Genomic DNA, 18,688 nt, shown 5'->3' with positions numbered 1-18,688 from the left:
ACCCACCCTCCGCTCACCAAGCCCTGGGTACCCATGCGGGGCTTCCTCCGCCCAGAGACAGCTGTACCACTTTTCTAATTCGCCCAACCAGAGGAGGTACCTTTCTAAGATTCCTCGCCCCTGTTACCATCTGAGCAGAGCCCCGGTATAGGCTAGCAGCCCCGTCGGGTGCAAATGACCAGACCCAGTCCCTCCTCGTTGCCGAGCATGGGAAGAGAAGCAAGGAGACCCCGCAGAGCCCACCCCACCTGAACTTGGTGCCAACAGAGCAGAATCTCTGTGCGCTTTCTCTTGGAGTCCAGGGTCAGAGAAGTGTCTGGAGGAAGGAGAGAATGAGCTGAGAGGATCCCTTCTCTCTGCCGTGGGCCTGGCCCTAAAACTTGATTCTTAAGTGTCCCACACATCCAGCCTGACCTGCTCTTCAGACCCCGACACTTTACATAGATCTGTTTTCCTTATGCTAGAGGCCAGTTCCTCCTCAAAAATGATCAGATCCCCCAAGTTGGCAGTCACCCAGCTGGATTCTGCCAGGGCCTGGTCCCCCAACCATCTCCACCAATGAATTAGGTGAAGATGTGTCCACTGAGGCCACTAGAGGACCAAGTTCCTTAGACAGGATTTACTGAGCACCTATTCTGTGCCAGACACCAGTGAGTAACAGGACACAGCCTTGCCAGGACCCCTGTGCTCAGCAGACTCCCCCACCGTTATGGAGAGAAGAGTAATTAAAGAAGTAGGTGCCCCTATCGAGTAACAGCTTGATAGCACACAGATGGCCCTCATTTTTGAGTGAGTGAATAGATAAAAGATTGAATGAATGAATGAATGATTGAATGAACGAATGATTTAATTAATGAAGTATGGAGTATTGTTCTATCCTGGTCTGGGGATCAAAGAAGGCTTTCTAGAAGGGCAATGTGGAACCAAGAGGATGAGTAAATAGAGTCACATCAAGTGGGAGAGACAGTAAGAGGAAATAGTATGTACAAATGGCCTGGGGTTGGGAGAGCAAGATGGGGTGGCGTAACCAAGAACTGCCGGATTGGTCCGCTTGGGTCGTGGGAGGCGAGGCAGGAGTGGGTGGAAGAGATGAGGTCTGTGAACTTTGCAGAGCTGGTTTAAGAACTAGGCAGGCCTGGGTCATAAAGGACATTGGAATCTGTGTCAAAGAATTCTGATTCATCCAAAGAAATGGGACCTTTGAAGGAACAGCGGGGGTTGGTATTTTCCGGTACCACGGTCAACCCAGTGAGGACGTTTGAGCGGTACCTTTATCTCTGTTGTCTGGTGGTGAAGGAGACGCGTGCTGGCTTGTAGCATTCTCAGTTCTGACCGTACAGACTACAAGAGGATAAGACCCGGGCAGGCGGAGGCCCGAAAACACCCCTGCGAGTTGGGTGGGGAGCGGGGCGTGGGGAATGGGAACGAGGCCAAGGCCGCTCCGAATCCACCAGCTTTGAGGGACCTCACACCCATGGAGACCCAGGAGGCACCAGGAGAAAGTGCTGAGACTCGGTAGTCCAGACTGGGAACGAGCACCCGCAAAAGATGCAGCCTGGGTGTCCCCAGGAGCAGGCCACCAGAGCTGGAGAACGTGGTCCTCGCAGTCCCGGGCCTTTGAGTCACCTCCGGCCTCGTTCCCTCCAAGACGGGCTGGCCTGACCCACCTCCACCAAACGCGCACAGCTTGGGGGCAAAGGTTCCTTGAACCCACCCCCAGCCCAAACCAAACCCCCACCAGCAAGCCCAGGCCCCAGGGTCAGGCTGCCTGGTGCCATGCTTGCCCATCCCTGATGCAGGAGGCGGAAATACACACTGTGCCCACTGGACCCCCCGGATGGGAAGGGCAGGTCACCCTAACTGCGAAGCTGAAGCCAGATAGGATGGGGGATGGGGGATGGGTGCTATTGTTAAGAAGTCTGCAGCCGCATTCCCAGGGTCCCCCTCCAAAACAAAGCCAGCCAGGCCAGCGAGAAGGTGAAGAGGCAGCCGCCCTGGGTGGAATTCGGTAAAACTGGGCCTTTCCCTTGCTTGGGTGCACAGCCTTCTGGGAGAATCCTCCCTGGCCCCAGGAGCCGACTGGGGTGATCCTGTCCATCCTCACAATCCCAATCCCGGTGTCTCTGTGACACATCGTCGTGACCAATTGCAGAGGAGGCAGAAATGGTTTTCAGGAAGTCCCCTTCTTAGGACCCAGGAGCATGGGATAAAACGGGGCAGGGGGGGGGGGGGAGCAACATAGGCTCTTGAGGGCAAAGCTGGCCCTAATATGTGTGGAGCCCAGGGCCAGATTACTGAAGGTCTATGTCTAAAGGTTCGTAAATCAAGCCAATGAACTCAGATAAAATACGTCCTCCTGTCTTGGCAAACGTACCTTTAAAATGATCTGAAAGTCAGCTTTGAATTCAGAATCCTGGGCCCTTCAAGCCAAGATGGCAGTGTGAGGAGACCCTGCCCCAGGGTCCCCCGCTTCTGCTCCCCACCTCTGGCTCCATCCTCCCCCTCCGTGGGCCTCACACGCATGCACCCGGACGCCTCAGCTTGACCACCCCAGTGCTGTCCAAATGACCCCTGGATTGGAGCGTGCGCGCTTGTGCAGGGTCTACATGGGGGAAAGTAGGTCAGTGGATGAGCCATAGGAAGACCCCCCGGAAGGAAGCGCAGGGACCCTTGGAGCAGAAAAGTCTGGGATCCCCAGGTACCCAGGGGGCAGTGTGGGGAGTGGTTTCCAGGGGGCGCCCCCTTGGCCCCACCGGAGCAGGCCTGGGGCTGGGATCCCTCCGAGAGCACGGTACTGCTGTCGGGAGTCAGAAGAAAGTCTCCTGTCGCAGCCCAGCCACGCTAGTGATCCCAACGTGTGAAGACACCCCTCCTTCCTGCTTCAGGGTGGCCTTCCCAAGGGCTGGCCGGGCCGGCCTTCTTTCCTCCTGCGTCTCTCCTAGACCCGTACAGGGCTCTGGAGGCCTCTCTTTACTCCCAGGCACCCCAAAGCCAGATCTCCAAGCCCCTCCGGAAGCCCTCAGTTGGAAGCCCACCCTCCCCCTGTGCCCCCAGGGTGCCCGCGCCCAGCTCCACGCCCCACTCTATCCCCATGAGCAGAGAGGCAGCAAAGGTGTCCTGGCCAACGTGGGCAGGAAGGGATGGACTCGGTGGAACGAGGTCAGGTCCCCCGAAGGAGAGAAGCAAACAGAATAGAGGTCCCACCTGCCAAGAGCCCCCAACTCCAAGTCCAGGGCCGCGTCTGAGGGTGTGCAGAGAAGGTGTGTGTGTTTTCTTGTCATTTGCGACTCTGATGATGGACTCACGTTGCCCGCTCTTCCCTTTCTCTTACACCTTACCTACTAAAGGAGGAGTTCTTGCTTGGTAAGTGGATATGATCCGCAAAGACATGAGAGAATTTATTAGAAGCCACTCAAGATCCTTAGCTACCTTCTCCAAGGGGAAAAGAACACACACAAAAACCTGTAGAGACCTTTTTGTTTTGTTGTTGTTGTTAATTTCTTTTTCAGTCCGACTATTTGACTTACATTTTTTTCTTTTTTTTTTGGCCCTCTCCTTTCTTTTCCCCTTTAGTTGAAAACTCTTGCAACGTCCATTTGTGACCTTGACGTTATATTTAAACAAACAAACCAAAAAAAAAATAAAATAAATAAGCTGCTCATCTTGATTTCATTTCTTTTCCCCATGTGACTTTGGTTGAGGGTTCGATTCAGGCAACTTTTTCTTTTTTTTAAAAAAAAAAGAAAAAAAAAAAAAAAAGAAGTTCCATTAATTGAGGATTTGGTTGAAGTTTAAACTTCTGACTTTATCTCCTTTTTATTTTAATTTCCGAGATTTTTTTCCACCCGCTAGGCCGATAAGCCCCTATTTCTTTTCGCCCCTCCCCCCCACCCTTCCCCTTCTTTGATTTTTTATTATTGCTTTAGTTTCAGGGTGTCTACACCCCCTTTCGATTGAGTTGTCTCTTTTGTTTGAGTTAATTCATTAGAAATTAAATTTTGTATAATTTCCTTTTACTTTCATTTAATCTGGATCGCATGCTTTTTCTCTGCATGATACCTAAATCTTCCAGTTATCATAGCAGGGGGTAAAAAAATATATTTTATATATATATATATATATCTCCTTTCTGTGGTATTCTTTCAGGAATTTGTGCTTTTGTTTTTTGGCGTCTCTCCTCTCCTCTCTTTACTTTCGTCACAGTGCATCATGATGGTAAACATTTCTTGGTAATTTAGACACCACCCAGGGGCTCAGCAGTGTCCAATGGATCTTTTTACTTTCAGATCACTGGGTCGGGGTCTGCCGCTGACCTCTTTACCAAAACAGCCAGCCCGCTCGCCACCTCCCGAGGACGTTCCCAGGAATACGACTCAGGCAATGACACGTCCTCACCACCCTCCAGGCAAACCAGCTCAGCCAGGTCTCGGGGTCAGGAGAAGGACAGCCCCAGCGGCGGCCTGAGCAAGAGCCAGGAGCTCAACAGCGGTAACACTTCCGATTCAGGGAACTCCTTCACCACCTCCTCTCCCCAGAACAAGGGGGCCGTTCTGGAGAATCTCTCTCCCACCAGCAGGGGCAGGGAGTCAAGGTCAGTGCAATTGATTGGAAGAGAGGGTCCCACTTGAGTTTCACCACCTTACTCTCTCGTCACAGTTCCTCAGCCTCTTCCCGGAAGCCTTTTATTTGCAAGAGGCAGAAAACTCAAACTGGCTTACTTTCTGAAAATTTCAGAGGAAGTGGCTTCAGGTAGAGCTGGATCCAGGGGCTCAAAAAATATACCATTGGGAATATGTCTTTCACATACAGTTCTCTGCTCTGCTTCCCTACTCTATTGGCCTCACTTTCAATCAGACCCTCTCAGAGTGTGGGCAAATATACTGAGCAGTTAACATTCTACCAGATTAGCCAGCCGATGGGGAAAAATACTTCTTTCCCAAATATTTCAGCAAAATATCTGGGCTGGTGCTTATTGTCCATGCTTGGTCCAGCTTAGATCATTTGCCCACCCCTAGATCAGTCACTCTGGCTGTACTCTTAGCTAGAATGTGTCATATGCCACCACTGAGACAAAAGAGTACATCCATCCCAGATTCCTCTGCAGGAAAAATCAAGGTATAGATATGAGGAGGGACGGAGACTGTGCGGGCAAAAGCAGAGGTCCATTTTACCCATCACCTCAGCAGAAAGTCAGACGTTCACTTCCTTTTAAGTTGCTGTCATTTGAAAACATACCACAGTATTTACCCGGATGCAGTGAAAACATACACAGAAACCTGCCTTTGGATATTGGTGGCAGCTTGATTCATAATTACCCAAACTCAGAAGCAATCAAGGCGTCCTTTCGTACGGGAGTGGATACATAAACCCGGGTACACCCAGACAGTGGAGGAGTGTTTGTCGATTAAAAAGGAATGAACCCCAAAGTAGACTAAGAACGTGGATGGCAAGGGCGTGCCAAGTGGGGATCCGTCACTGTGAACAAATGCACCAATCTGGTGGGCGATGTTGGTGGTGGGGGTGAGGCACAGGTGGAAGAGGGGACTCTGGGAGCTCCCTGCACTTTCCACTCAATTATGCTGGGAATCTAAAACTGCTCTGTAGCTGTGCCAGGCTAGCGCAGACGCAGGTAAGGACACGGAGTCAAGACCCCCAGACTCCGGGAGTTGGGTGGAAGCAGGCTTGTGGCGAGCAGCCTGCAAACTCATTTACTGCGGGAACAGCCATATATTTTATAGGTTTCTTGCCCAATCACAATGTACCACGGGGGTTCAGACCACCCGGCTCCTAGATAGGTCCCCTTGGTAACACTAGGTCAATTTGGGGCAGTTGTTTACTTTCCTAGGTAGGAGAAACAGAACGCTCCTCCCTGCAAGTTTTCCTTACACACTTGAGACGTTCATTGCTGCCAGCCAAGAACTAGGATTTCTCCCAACACTGCTCGACAAATGAAGTTGGTTCATTAAAAACACATGCACCTAGACAGGTAGATCAACCACAATAAAATTTTAGGTAGAAGCTCTTTAAAAACAAACAAAAAAAAAAATTCAGCCCATCTTAACACACTTGCTAGATGTAATTTTTCTGCAGAAAATTTCACACAACTGCAGATGAGCCACTGGCAATTGTAGGACTTTATCACGCCCTGCGTCTCAAGAAATCACAGCCAAATGCTAATCACTGAGGAGACTGTCACAATAACAGCCACTGAAATGGACTGACCACTGAGTCTGCACCGTCCATTCTGCTATTTATCCCTTGCCTGGCCTCAGGCACGCACTTCCTATATGCCACACACTCAGCTTGGCACTGGGGACAGAAAAATGGTGTGGTCCTTTTTATAGGAGCTGAAGGAGGGCTGGAAATGCAACCTCCTGGCAGTGAGATTTTGCCTGCTCTGGAGATGGGAGTCTGTCTTGTTCCACGTGGTCAAGGTTATCAAAAGATGGCCAGGGCCTCAGCACAGGCGTGATGAACAGCTTCTTCAAGGACAGAGCACGCTTTGTCCCCAGCACATAGCCTGCTTCAGCCCTGCACAAACAGCTTGGCATGAACGTGTGGCCCCGGGCTCTGATTGGCCCGCCCTGGGATATCCCTGGCCTCCCAGTCTCGGCTGAGAGCCAGAGCAGGGTCAGCAAATGTCAGCTTCTCCAAGAACAGGCGGTGAAGTTCCCAGATGGGAGAGGGAGGACGGTGTGGTGCCCGCCGACACACTGCAGCGCTATTATGCGGGGGAAACTAAGCAAAGCAATAACAATAAAATCGATAAAAATAAGGGCAGCTAATATTGATTAATATTGATGAAGCCCTAACACTCATGACAGGTGGTATGTAAAATGCCCCCAGGAATAATCTTCCCAAGTTCCTCATCAAACCTTTCAGGGATAAATAGTATTTTTTTTCCCTCGATGGAGATACTGAGGCTCAGGTGGTTGAGAAATTTGGTTAACACGTGGAAGCGCTGGCATTCAAATACGGATCTGTCTCCAGAGCTGGAGTCGAAGTCTGAGAGGCCCCTAGCAGTTACCTGCTTCATTTGATCTACACGAACCACCAAATTAAATAATTTAGACCCAGCCATTCACTTTGAAATATCAATGATGGTGACAGCCACTGCTATTTATGTCAGGCCAGCCGTGGGCAGAGGGCTCCGTCAACATGGGTTGCATAGAAGAGACATCAGCTTTAAACTCAGAGAGCCAGACACACTGGGGGTAGGGAGCTGGGTGGTAGGGCTTTGGGGTTGGCCAGCTCGGAGTCTGGAACTCAGTGGCCTTGAGCAGGTAACTCACTTTCTGAGTTTCCTCTATAAATTGGGGGTGATCATAGACCAGCTTTATAAGGTTGCTAGGAAGACTCAACAGTGATGTCTGCAAAGAACCCAGGGCATGAGAAGTTCCAAGTCTTCATTCCACAGATGACCCGGGATACATGCACCAAGCCTGTGCTAGGGTGGGATGTCGTATCCAGGGGGACGAGACGCCTGGCCCCCGAGGAGCTCATTGCCCGGGGCAGGAGAAGAGCCCTAGAGGAATGGGGACACATGGGGAGTAGGGGCTGAGGGCTGTCAAGAAAGGCTTTCCAGAAGAGGCGAGCGGGAAGCAGGGCGAGGCATTGCCAGGTGAGAACAGGGTTACAGATGGCGGACCGTCCTGAGGCCTGGAAACCGGCACGTTCCAGGAGGGTCAAGAAGGCTGTTACATGTCGAGTAGAGAGCAGAGGCTAGAGAGCTGAGCAGGGGTCAGGTCCTGATGAGCCTTAACCATTAATCTGATTTGAACTTGACTCACGGCCCGATCCCACTGAACATGTACTTAAGAGAACCCCAAAGGAGTCCAGTACGGCCCTAGAAGGTGGGGATGCAGGAAACAGCACCCTGTGCTTTGGGAGATTCTGAACAAGTCTCTACCTTTCTGGGGGGAACCGGGGAGCCTCAATTCCTCCATCTGCAAAGTGAGCTACACCAAAGATGACCAAATTTAAACCAACCATGAGTCGCCTTCTTGATGTTTACCATATCCATGTCCCGATTTATTTAATAAACTCACCTGTTCCAGTAGGAAAACTTAGATTACTATCTAAAACAACCTTCTATAGGACACACCTTGTCCTAGAGAAGGCACCTGTAAAAATACATACAATTGAAACCCTGTTTCATTCTAGTTGAAGGTGATTGGAACCATGTATTTAATCCCATTAGTTTCAGTCACCTCTTAGGCGCTGAGCCTGAGGCCTGCTCCTCTCTCTTTGGGAGATTACAAAGTGTTGGAGAAGTGTTAAAAACCCACTAAGCGCCCAGCCTGGCCTTTCTCATCAATGTAATCAGAGGGAATGACAAAGACAAGAAGGGAAATAAACCTCTCGCCATGTGATTTGATGTCCCTTAGCACTGGTGCCCATGCCGGGTGACCTCCTAGGATACTAGGCTACTCTGAAGTGGCCACAGTGATATGTGCCCCACACCTTCTGTCTCTGCTCCTCTCGCATCTGTCACCTGCAAGTCTTTGCAGGAGGGGAGAAGGTGAAGAAGGTTCTGGAAAGGCTCCGCAGGCTAGCAAAGCTAGGGCAGTGAGCTGTGGATCAAGATGCACCTGGGAGCAGGCAGCTCTGTGACCCTGTGTGTTCTCACTCTGCAGAGGATTTCAGTCGCCATGTCTGGAATGTGCGGAGGAGAAGAAGTCCAGCTTGGCACCATCCACGGCCCAGAGCACCCCCATCAAGGAGTGTTCCCGAAGCTCCTCCAGTCTCTCTTCCCGGTCCCCAAACCCCAGGGCCTCCCCCAGGTACACCCGGAGCCGATCCACCTCCTCTGGAAAGAGGTGAGTGAGAGTTCCACCTTCGCTCTGCTGTGCCTTCCTCCTCAGCAGTGAGTTAAGGTAACTGGAAATGTCCTTGGAGTCATGGGGAAGAGGAGTCAGACAGATGAGTTCAAATACCAGCCTCCCCATCACCAGCTGGGGGGCGGGGCTTGGAGCCTCTCTGAGTCTCTGTTTTCTCATCAGCAAAATGAAAGAATGGATTGTTCTGAGAACCATCGAGCACTTAGAATGTACTGGAACATAATGGACAGTAGCTATTGTTGTTGCAGCTGGCATGGCATTAGCTCATGTGTATCAGTTCACTTCTGCTGCATAAAAATTTATCCCCAAACTTAGCATCCTTAAAACAAAGAGCATTTACTCAGTGCCTGGCTGGGCTCAGCAGGCTGGTTCTTCTATTCTTCCTGGGCTCTACTTCATTTCTTTGGTCAGCTGGTGGGTTGACTGAAGGCTGGCTGAATTGGATGGCCCCAGAATAACTGTCTCTATTCTGTGTTGTCGCTTGACCATCAGCAGGCCTGTTCACATGGTGCTGGAAGGTTCTGAGAGAAAAAGCAGAGAGATATAAGGCTTCTTGAGTCCTGGGCTTAGAAAAGACATGACACCTCTTCTGCTATTCTATTGGCCATAGCAAGTCACATCCAGGGCATGGATACTTCTCCTAGCAGGCAGGGCTAGGAAATTGCATTACAGGGACTAGGATCAGGAAAAAGAATAGCATGGCTGTTTTGCCTTCTACCTCCCAATTTCAATCACCATTGGCAACTGCTTGATGATTTCCTGTAGGATAATGATGTAACTGAATGTACAGGCATGATATCTCAAGAACTGGAAGATTCCATCCAATCAAATCAACCCATGGCTTCATGGGATCCAGCTTCCCTGGGGTTGTGGGGAGTAAGCAGCAGGCTGACTATTCCTCTTCTGGAACTGTATAACCAAAAAGCAGCTACTTACTTGGTTATTTCAAGACCAATCCATTCCCAAAAAGATGGCAAGACAGCTGCCGAAAATATTTAACATGACAGAGGGACGTCAACAGGACAGCAGATCAGCCTAAAAGGAAAATTTAGGAGAAAAATATAAAATCAAGCCCGGAGAAGGTTTAAGTCCCAAAGATACGTCCTGTGTTGCACATAGTTGCTATGGAGGTGGGCTGAAAATGTGACCTCTTAGCTCCCTGGCAAACAAAGCAAAAAGAGAAATTACTCTATTAATTGCTACATTAACCAAAATAATAATAATAATAATAATGATAATAATAATAATAATAATGGAATCAGTTGCTTGAAAAGCAAGGAGCTATTTCTGATTCTAAGTCTATGAAAAATGACTCATGTGGCTTTGCAGAAAAGGGACACTATATAGTGCTGTAGATGGAAATGCCTGGCAAAGCTCTTCCCTCCCAGGTGCCCATGAGTCTGTTTTATCCCTTGACTGAAACAGAAAATTAGGATCCCTTGTCATTAATAGAAGGTACCTGAAACAATGTGTTTAATCTGAGTTACAGATGACTAGGTTAACGTTTTCTGATAAAGCACAAAAAGCAAGTGGGCAAAACCAATTTCCAGCTGTGGCCAGGGCACTGGGATTGAATGAGCCATTTCTTCTTCACAATACTCTCCCAAACTGGGAGGCACCCAGTTCCCTGGCTCACACCTGCAATCCCAGCATCTGGGGAGACTGAGACAGAAGGACCACAGGTTCAAGACCAGCCTCAGTGACTGAGGAACACCCCATCTCAAAATAAAAAATGTAAAGGGATAAGGATGAAGCTCAGGGGAAGAGCATCCCTGAGTCCAGATCCAGTACCAAATAAACAAATGTGGGCGTCATCTGCAGAGAGGCATGAAGTCTGAAAGTAGCATAGGATTTGTAATTGGAATGCACGATAATGTAGTTTTCCCCTGTGCACAAGGGACACATTCCAAGACCTCCAATGGACTCCCACCACCAGAAAGAGTCAAACCCTATGATGAAATGCTTTTTCCATCCTCACTAAGCACTTTTTATGCACTGTGGTAGTAACTTCTGCAGTTTAAGGTGCAAGAGCAAAGCTAGCATTATTTTTTTTTTTTTCCTTTTGCAAAATTTGACAGAGAAGATTCGTCCTTACCATAGGTCTTGACACACTCGGCATCTGATTTTTTTTCTTCCCTTATGAAGTCAAGAGCAGTCATCTTCTCACATAATGGAAGCACTTTACAGCTTCTCTGTGGCATATCCAAAATGCCACACTTATAGGCCATTATGAACTAAGCTCAGGGTCATCTGAATGCAAGTGCTGGGGGACCATGAAAGTCAATCTGATGGCGAGATGGCTACCGTGTGACAGGTGGCATATACGGCAAAGGGATGATTCACAACCCTGGTAATCTGGAGCAGGATAGCACGAGATCTCATCAGGATGCTCAGAATTGCATGCAACATAGAATTTATGAATTGTTTATTTCTGGAATTTTCCACTTAATGGTGGAAACCATGGTTGGCTGTGGGTAACTAAAACCATGGACAAGAGGGGACTACAGTAATCCACAGAAGTCAAGAGCATTTTGGAACCAAATAGACCTAGACTCATGCCCTCTGCCAACTGTGTGATCCTGAGCCATTGTATCACATCTCTGTGCCTCTGTCTCCTCCACCCCCAATCTATAAAATAGGATTGAGAACAATACCTAACCCTTGAATATGTTGAGGATTAAATAAGACACACACAAAGCACTAGTTCCATGTCTGGTACATAATGAAATATATAAGAATCATAGTTAACATTTCACCTGGGTTGGCTAATTGGCATTTAGCATATACACCAATAGGCTAAGTGATTTACCTGAATTTACTCATTTGATTTACAACCTTATAAGGTAAATGCTATTATTACACCCATCTCAGAGATGAGGAAACAGAAGCCCAGAGAAGTGAAATCACCTGCCCAAGGTCACACAGCTAATAAGTAGCAGGATAATAAGTATTCGTTCATTCAATAAGAGGAAGTTGTTCATATTATTATTAACCACCCAAGGGTGATGGAATTTCATTCTCTGCGAAGGGCCTGGTTCCTCCGCTTGGCCTCCAGGGAGGTGGGGTTGCAGGGCGCGGGGGTGATGGTTGCCTAGGATGAATAAAACGTCAGACATCCGGACCACGCTTGCTCGCAAACGCTTAGCAGGCTCCTTAGGAGCTGTTCCCTCTTCCCAGGTCCTACTCCCGCTCTCCCAGCTATTCCTCCAAGTCTGGCAAGAGGAGCCCGCCTAGCAGAAGCTCTCGATCCCGCCGCAGCCCCAGCTACTCCCGCTACAGTCCCAGCAGGTACAGGCCCCACCTCCAGGTTCAGGCCCCGCCTCCCAGGCCACACCCTTCGCTCGGATCCTTCGCTCTGGCCCTCCTCCCAGCCTCTGCTCTGCAGACCCGCCTCCCAAGCCCGGCCCTAGTCCTCTTCCCTCCTTCCTGCCCAGCTAGAGATGGGGAGTTCATTCAGCAGGCTTGCAGCTCTCTGTCCACTCGGAAGTGGCAACAAGGCCCAAATACCTGGTTCCTAATAACCCACCACAAACACTCCCATGGCCACACCCCGGGACTCGGTGCCAGTCCTCAGCCTCCTCGCCCGCTCAGCACTACCCGGACCCACCCCTGTGTTCGAAGCCTCCAGTTCTCACCCATGCACCGGGCCCTCACCCTGCAGCGTTCGCACCTCTGTAAGGACCCCCCAAGGACCCCCCAAGGCCAACGCCCAGCTCCGCCCATGATGCTGGCCAGCAGCCTGGTCGTCTTCCCTGGGGCCCGTCCCCTGCCCCAGTAGGGCGGAGAGGCCAGGTCAGGAGAGGACGTGCGTGTCCCCTCTCCGACATGCTCACGGAAAAGCCCAGTAACCACGCGCACCCCTTCAGGGAACGGGACCCCAAGTACAGTGAGAAGGACTCGCGGCAGCCGGAGCGGGAGCGAGCACGGCGGAGACGTCGATCCTACTCGCCCATGAGGAAGCGCCGGAGAGACTCCCCGAGCCACCTGGAGGCCCGGAGGATCACGAGGTGAGGCCAGGAGAACAGGGTGCCCACCTCCACCTGCGCTCCCTCTCCCAGTCCCACCCGGTCGAACCCCAGACTCTCCTTGGGCCTGCGTGGCGCTGGGACTCCAGAACTGTGGGCGTTCAGGTTCGCCCCTCCTGAGCGCTGAAACAAGGTTTTCCTTCCCAGCCTCCTGGGGGCGGAGTCACCTCCTGGGTCCGCCCTGCGGGGCCTGCAGGGGGCGGGGACGTGGGCGTGGTCTGGAACGGTGTGGGCCAGGTGAGGCAGCCGGAAAAGGGTGGGGCCATCCTGAGAACAGGATGTGGCCTAGGGGGTGTAGCTGGATCCTGGGGACCCCGCTGGGGGTTGGTGAAGAGGCCTGTGGAAGGGAGAAGGGTCTGGCCAGGGAATGGAGGCCCAAGCCATGAGCCAGAGCATGGCCTGGCGGTGGTGCCCTGGGGGCAATGGAGGCAGACCTTGAACCTCGAACCTACACACGCAGATGCCAGATTTAAATATTCCTATATGTGATTATACTCTGAACCAAGTGCAGAGAATGCAGACAAGGTTACTTAGGTGCCAAAGGGGCTTAGAACGGGTCGTGGTGGGTAAAGAGGGGAACAGTGGATTTGGAGTTGAACAGAGGAATTTGGCTTTTCCTCTTTCTCCTCGCCTCTCCTGGCCCTGAATTATTGGAGGAAATAACTCCCAGGAATATCAGAAGCTTGAGATGAAACAGGGCAAAACGATGGCAATGAACTTTGTACACTTAAATGCAAAACACTCTGTGCCGCCATTGTTATTGACCAAATGGTCAGAATAGGTGGATAGGGTTACCTGTCACAGGTAAGAGCTCAGCGAGGCATGAAGTCTGAGTGGTGATGAATTTCTCAGACCTGGAAACCTTGGAGAATGGCTGAATGCCGCCCTACAGCTCAACCCAGAGAGCCCCAGGGCAGCAGGCATCTCGATGGTCCAGGGTGTCCTCCCTGGAGATGATCTGGAGGACGAAAAGGAGAGGTGGCCCAGTCAGTAAGACCAGGAGGACCAAATCCCCTTCTCAAATATTCCATAGAGCTTCCACTTGTAAGGGAGTCCCTTGCTAAAGATGTCCATTTGAAGATACCTGAGATATGAGTGACGTTTAAAAGGCTGTCTGCTTTCCTTGGTCAACCCCAAATAACCCATTTTGATTAACCCATTCAGTGTCTCCCAAACGTCAGTCACTCATCAGCACCTGTACCACACTTGCCTCATCTTATTAACTGTAACATTGTTTGCTTAATTTCCTTTAAATGAACATGCCCTTCCCAGAGGCCTCTCCATGTATTTGAAAAGAAACTTGATAGCACTACAGTAAATGGAAAAAATCAAGCCTCTCTTGTCTAGAAATAGAACCTACTAGAAATAGAAGGTTCTAGTAAAAGTAAAAATAGCAAATCAAAACTGCAGTTGAAGTTTAGCGGTAGAAAATCTGTTGCCAGCTGGAGGCTCTGAGCCATGGCTTGCTTTGTGAAAATAATTTTAAAAAGAAAAGTGTGATTATCACTTTTCAAGACATATCAGCATTAAGCTGAGACTTTGTCCTTGATGTTCTCGAGACTGCAAGAGAAGCAGAAAGGAGTGGCGTGTGGGTGGGTTGGTTGATTTGCGCCCCCTCCCCCAGGGGCTGGTGAATGCTCTCTCCCCTGGGGACAAGGCGCGGGCTGCCTGGTTGAGGCGGAGCGTCCAGCCCTGGCATCTTCTCTCTGATCTCCACAGTGCCCGGAAACGCCCCATCCCCTACTACCGGCCCAGCCCGGCTTCTTCCAGTAGCCTCAGCAGCACCTCCTCCTGGTACAGCAGCAGCCGCTCCGCCAGCCGCAGCTACTCCCGCAGTCGGAGTCCCAGCCGCAGCCGCAGCCCCAGCCGAAGCTGCAGCAGGAGCCGGAGCCGGAGCCGGAGCAGGACCCGCACCAGCAGCAGCTCCAGCGCCCGCAGCCCCAGCCTGGGCTCCCGGAGCAGGAGCCGGAGCTACAGCTCGGCAGACAGCTACTCCAGCACGAGGCGCTAAGCCGGGGGCCCTCCCTTGAGCCAGTGCCAGGGGATCCCCTGCTGCTCGGCCAGCCTCCCCTACTGCCCGCCCTCCCTGCCTCCTCCCCAGTGACAGACACCGAGGTCTCCTGGACCCATCCTTCCTGCTTCCCTGGAGAGGAGGAAACGAGGGGACAGAGGCTCAACCTCCATGTCAAGCTGCTAGGAGCCCTCTACCAGCACCATCCTGGGGCTCAACTCAGGCCTGGGCACGTGGACAGAACCATGGTATTTTTGGCACACACCAAAAAAACAAAAACAAAAACAAAAACCATCCTTTAAGGTTTTGTGAGGAAGCAATGGGTCCATGACTCGAAAGTTGGATCCTGGCCGGGAAAACTGGAGCCAGTCCTGCTCACGGGGTGGATATACACAGAAAGTCAAGGGTGATCTGTCCCAGCTGCCCTCGTTCCCCCGTCACCGAATTCCATGGCTGGACTTCTGTGGACCCCCGTGTAGGAGAGAGGTGAGAGAGGATACCGAGTGCTGATGAGGTCCCAGAGAAGCAAGGAGGCCTTCAGTCTCCCCCCAACAAGCCAGAGCAGAGACTGGAAGGCTGGCGGGTTCCAGAAGAGAGGAGCAGAGGAGGCAGACCTTGCGGTGGAGGGCAAGCGTCAGGAGATGAGCGAGGCCTTCTCTGACTCTAGCGTAGAAGCAACAACGCGTTGCTCATCTGCTGCTCCCAGGGGAAGCAGCCCAGAGGGTCCCTGCTACCAGGGGGCCGCGCCACATGCCTCTGGGTAAGGTATTTCTGCCCTACACGAGATGCCTCCTGACTGTGCACAAGAGCCCCGCAGCTCCACGGGAGAGGAAGGTGGCACAGCCAGGGCAGCCTGGGCTACAGCCCCACTTCCCAAATTTGCCTCAGCCCCACTAGCTGGCACCAACCTAATTCCACGGGACCATCTGCTGAGCATTCCCCAGGGCTATGGCCGGCTGCCAGCCCCCAGCGCCAGCCAGTCTGGCCTTGCCCTCTGGCTGGCGCCTGCCTGCCCCCTCCCCACTGCCCAGGCTGCCACACCCTGGATCCTACCCAGGTCAGCCTGGTACCCACCCAGCCACCCACCCTTCAGCCTAAGCCTCTCAGGAAGTTTGCCAGGATGAGCATCTCAGGCGGTTCAGGCTTGGGGGAGAAGACCCAAATCCGGAGAGTTTGCAGGCCAGGGGCTTGAGCGCACCACGTCTTGGGCTACTTCTAGCTTTCGAGTTTCCTTGTGAACTTGGGAAGGCTCCCCCTTCATATCTGCCCTCACCCCACCTTCGCCCAGCCCAGGGCTGGGCAGCAAGGGTAAGCTTCCCTCTGCCTCACAAATACCACCAGCTGCTTCAACCACAGAAGACACCCAGAACAGGCAAGCCAAGGAGAAGCGCCTTAAAATAACCTCTTGGGCATCCCCCTCACCAGCTGCCTGGCTTTCCGGAGCCTGGTGGGTGAATTTTCAAGTTTGTGGTGGCAATAGCAGGAAGACGGGCATCTGTGGGGAGGCGAGATCAGGCATTCTTGATTCTCCCCACCCTGAGGAAAATGTGGAAAGACCTTTTCCTGGGCAGTTGGTGACGTCCCCCTCCCCAGTCTTTCCCATCGTATCAGCACAGGGACCAGTGCCTGCCAGGCAGCCAACCACCCTCAAAGTCCTCCTCCATCAGGAGAGAAGAGCAAGGCAGCCGCAGACCAGCCGGCCTGCCCGCCAGGCCTCATCCACGCCATCACCGTCACCAGAGGCCGGATGGCAGGTGTCCTGGGCGGGCCTGTACAGCAACTGTAAATAACCCTCTTTCCTGCCCAGGAACCCAGACCTCACTCCAGGCTCCCTTTCTGGAAAGAAGTTTTCCAGAGCCACCAAACCTGCTTAGCAGGACAGCAACCAGAGGCCCAGGAGCTGCCTATCCACTGTCTTCATTCAGACAACTCTAGGGGACTGTTTTGCCTGGGGCCCCTAAGCAAACCTCTTATTTATTTTATTTATGTTTTATTTATTTATTTATATGCGGATCTCTTTCTCTGTCTCTCACCATTGGCAGTATTTAATTGATTATTTATTTATTTATATGAAGAGGGTGTGTGTGTGTGTGTGTGTGTGTGTGTGTGTGTGTGTGTGTCTGTGTTTCTCAGGAGTCGGGGGGGGGACTTCTAAATTATTTTTGTGCATCTTTCTTCTTATGTCCTGTCTCAATGGGTGTGACTTGGGGGTGGAGAGTTGGCCTTTTCCCTCAAAGGCTCAAAGCTCGGACCATCTGGAGCTGACCTTGGACTGTACATGAGTCCCAGGATCGTAACTGAGCCCGAGAGCAGTGAGCTCCAGGCCCGTGCCCCAGCCCCCTGACACCAGCTGCCTCATGGAGGTGTCAGTGAAAATACTAATAGCCAAGGGGTTCATGAACTAAGGCCTTGGGTTCACTCATGGGAATCAGCTTAGGTTGGGGGCCAGACTCTAAATTAGCATGTAAGTCAAAAATGCACAAAGTTGAAATCCCTAGGGAGGCTCCCGACTAGAGGCAGATGCTCCATCTCTAGGTAGACCGACAAGCTTCAGTTGAGTACCTACTGAAGACTTGCCTGGTGTCTGGGGCACCATGATGGAAGAAATGGTTCAGTACAATATGGTGCCTGGATTGTTGAGGTGTGAAGAGGCGCTCACACCACAGGAATCAGGCAGGGATGCGCTGACCCAGGGCAGAGAGAGGAGATGCTCCTCCTGACCTCACTCCGGGGCCCACCTAAGCGGTTTCATGCAAGTTCCACATGGTTCCATGCTAAGTACCTCATTTCCCCATCTGCTGAGATCTGAAAGCTGCCCATTCGGTTTTCAGTGGACACAGGGGGCTTGTCACAAAGGACCAGCCATCCTGAGAGAGAGAGAGAGACCCACAAAAACACCCAGCAATGACCTTTCTCTGTGACCTTTTTCTGTGTCAGAGGAGGACACAGACCAACTTCTGAAATTTGAGAATAAAACAAGATAAAAGGGAAAGCCAGATGTTCCTCGAGAAGGTCATTTCTGAGCCCATCCTAGGAACTAGGATCCAGAGACCTTTATCACTGACCGACTGGCAGTGCCTTCCGGCTGCTGGCTGGAGAGGGCTGGTGCCCTTTCTGAAGTCACTCTCCACTGCCTGTGATGGCCAGCCTGCCTGGTCCAGCTTTGGGTTCATGAAACTTTTGTAACATTCTTGCTTGGTTCCCTGGCAATGTGACTACCCTGCTACTGGGACTCTGGTCACCTTGATTAACTAGAACTGTTGGTCCCTGGTGTTGCTGGACCTGTATCCTCTTCATAAATATCTTCTGCTTCCAGGAAATAGGACATACTGCTTGAAAGCTGCTCATAGTGAGGATTTAGCTCAAAATGGGAGGCAGATGCAGGTGGAGGTCAAGCCTCCTGCCCCCCAAGACCTTTGACCCTCCTGCTGTGGGTGTGCCCTAGCTCAGCGGAACTGGGCAGATTGCTCCCTTTCTCTGGGCCCAGGTTCCCACCTCTGAGGACAAGGTTTGGAGATGTTGCCTTGAGGCCTGAGAGAGTCTCCAAAGACAGAGACAGTTTCCCTGAGGCTCAGAGGAAAAAGGAAAAGAGCTTTGAACAGGAACCAACTTCTATTAAACAGTCGCAACTCCTTGAAAAATAAAAGCGGAGAGAATGAAAATTGTAATCCCTGTCTCTTGCCAAGAGAAGTTAGGCCTCATGACTCTCTCAGTCACGAGAGTCAACACCAAAAAGCAGAATGTAAATCCCCTTCAGTTAGTCAGGAAAAGCCCCCAGCTAGGAACATTCTTGGTCACCCAGGTTGGATGGC

The 18,688-nt window shown here is 51.5% G+C and overlaps 1 protein-coding gene and 1 long non-coding RNA gene across 2 annotated transcripts in view; one reads left to right on the top strand and one right to left on the bottom strand.

The window, feature by feature from the left end:
• Positions 1-15,170, top strand: part of SRRM4 (serine/arginine repetitive matrix 4) — a 143,856-nt gene extending 128,686 nt beyond the window's left edge. Inside the window, exons 9-13 of the mRNA XM_079152204.1 lie at positions 4,287-4,591; positions 8,637-8,819; positions 12,018-12,128; positions 12,707-12,847; positions 14,585-15,170. Coding sequence (XP_079008330.1) covers positions 4,287-4,591; positions 8,637-8,819; positions 12,018-12,128; positions 12,707-12,847; positions 14,585-14,876 — 1,032 coding nt within the window. The 3' untranslated portion in view covers positions 14,877-15,170. The remainder of the gene's footprint in view (positions 1-4,286; positions 4,592-8,636; positions 8,820-12,017; positions 12,129-12,706; positions 12,848-14,584) is intronic.
• LOC306668644 lies at positions 8,826-18,688 on the bottom strand. The gene is made up of 3 exons (XR_013765926.1): positions 15,963-18,688; positions 13,661-13,823; positions 8,826-9,875 (listed from the first exon to the last, which is right to left on the bottom strand). It is a non-coding gene; the product is annotated as an uncharacterized lncRNA (long non-coding RNA).

This window comes from Sciurus vulgaris (genome assembly GCF_902686455.1).
Source record: "Sciurus vulgaris genome assembly, chromosome: 8".
NCBI lineage: Eukaryota > Metazoa > Chordata > Mammalia > Rodentia > Sciuridae > Sciurus > Sciurus vulgaris.
Note: the sequence above shows the minus strand (reverse complement) of the source record. Positions and strands in the feature narration are given on the sequence as shown.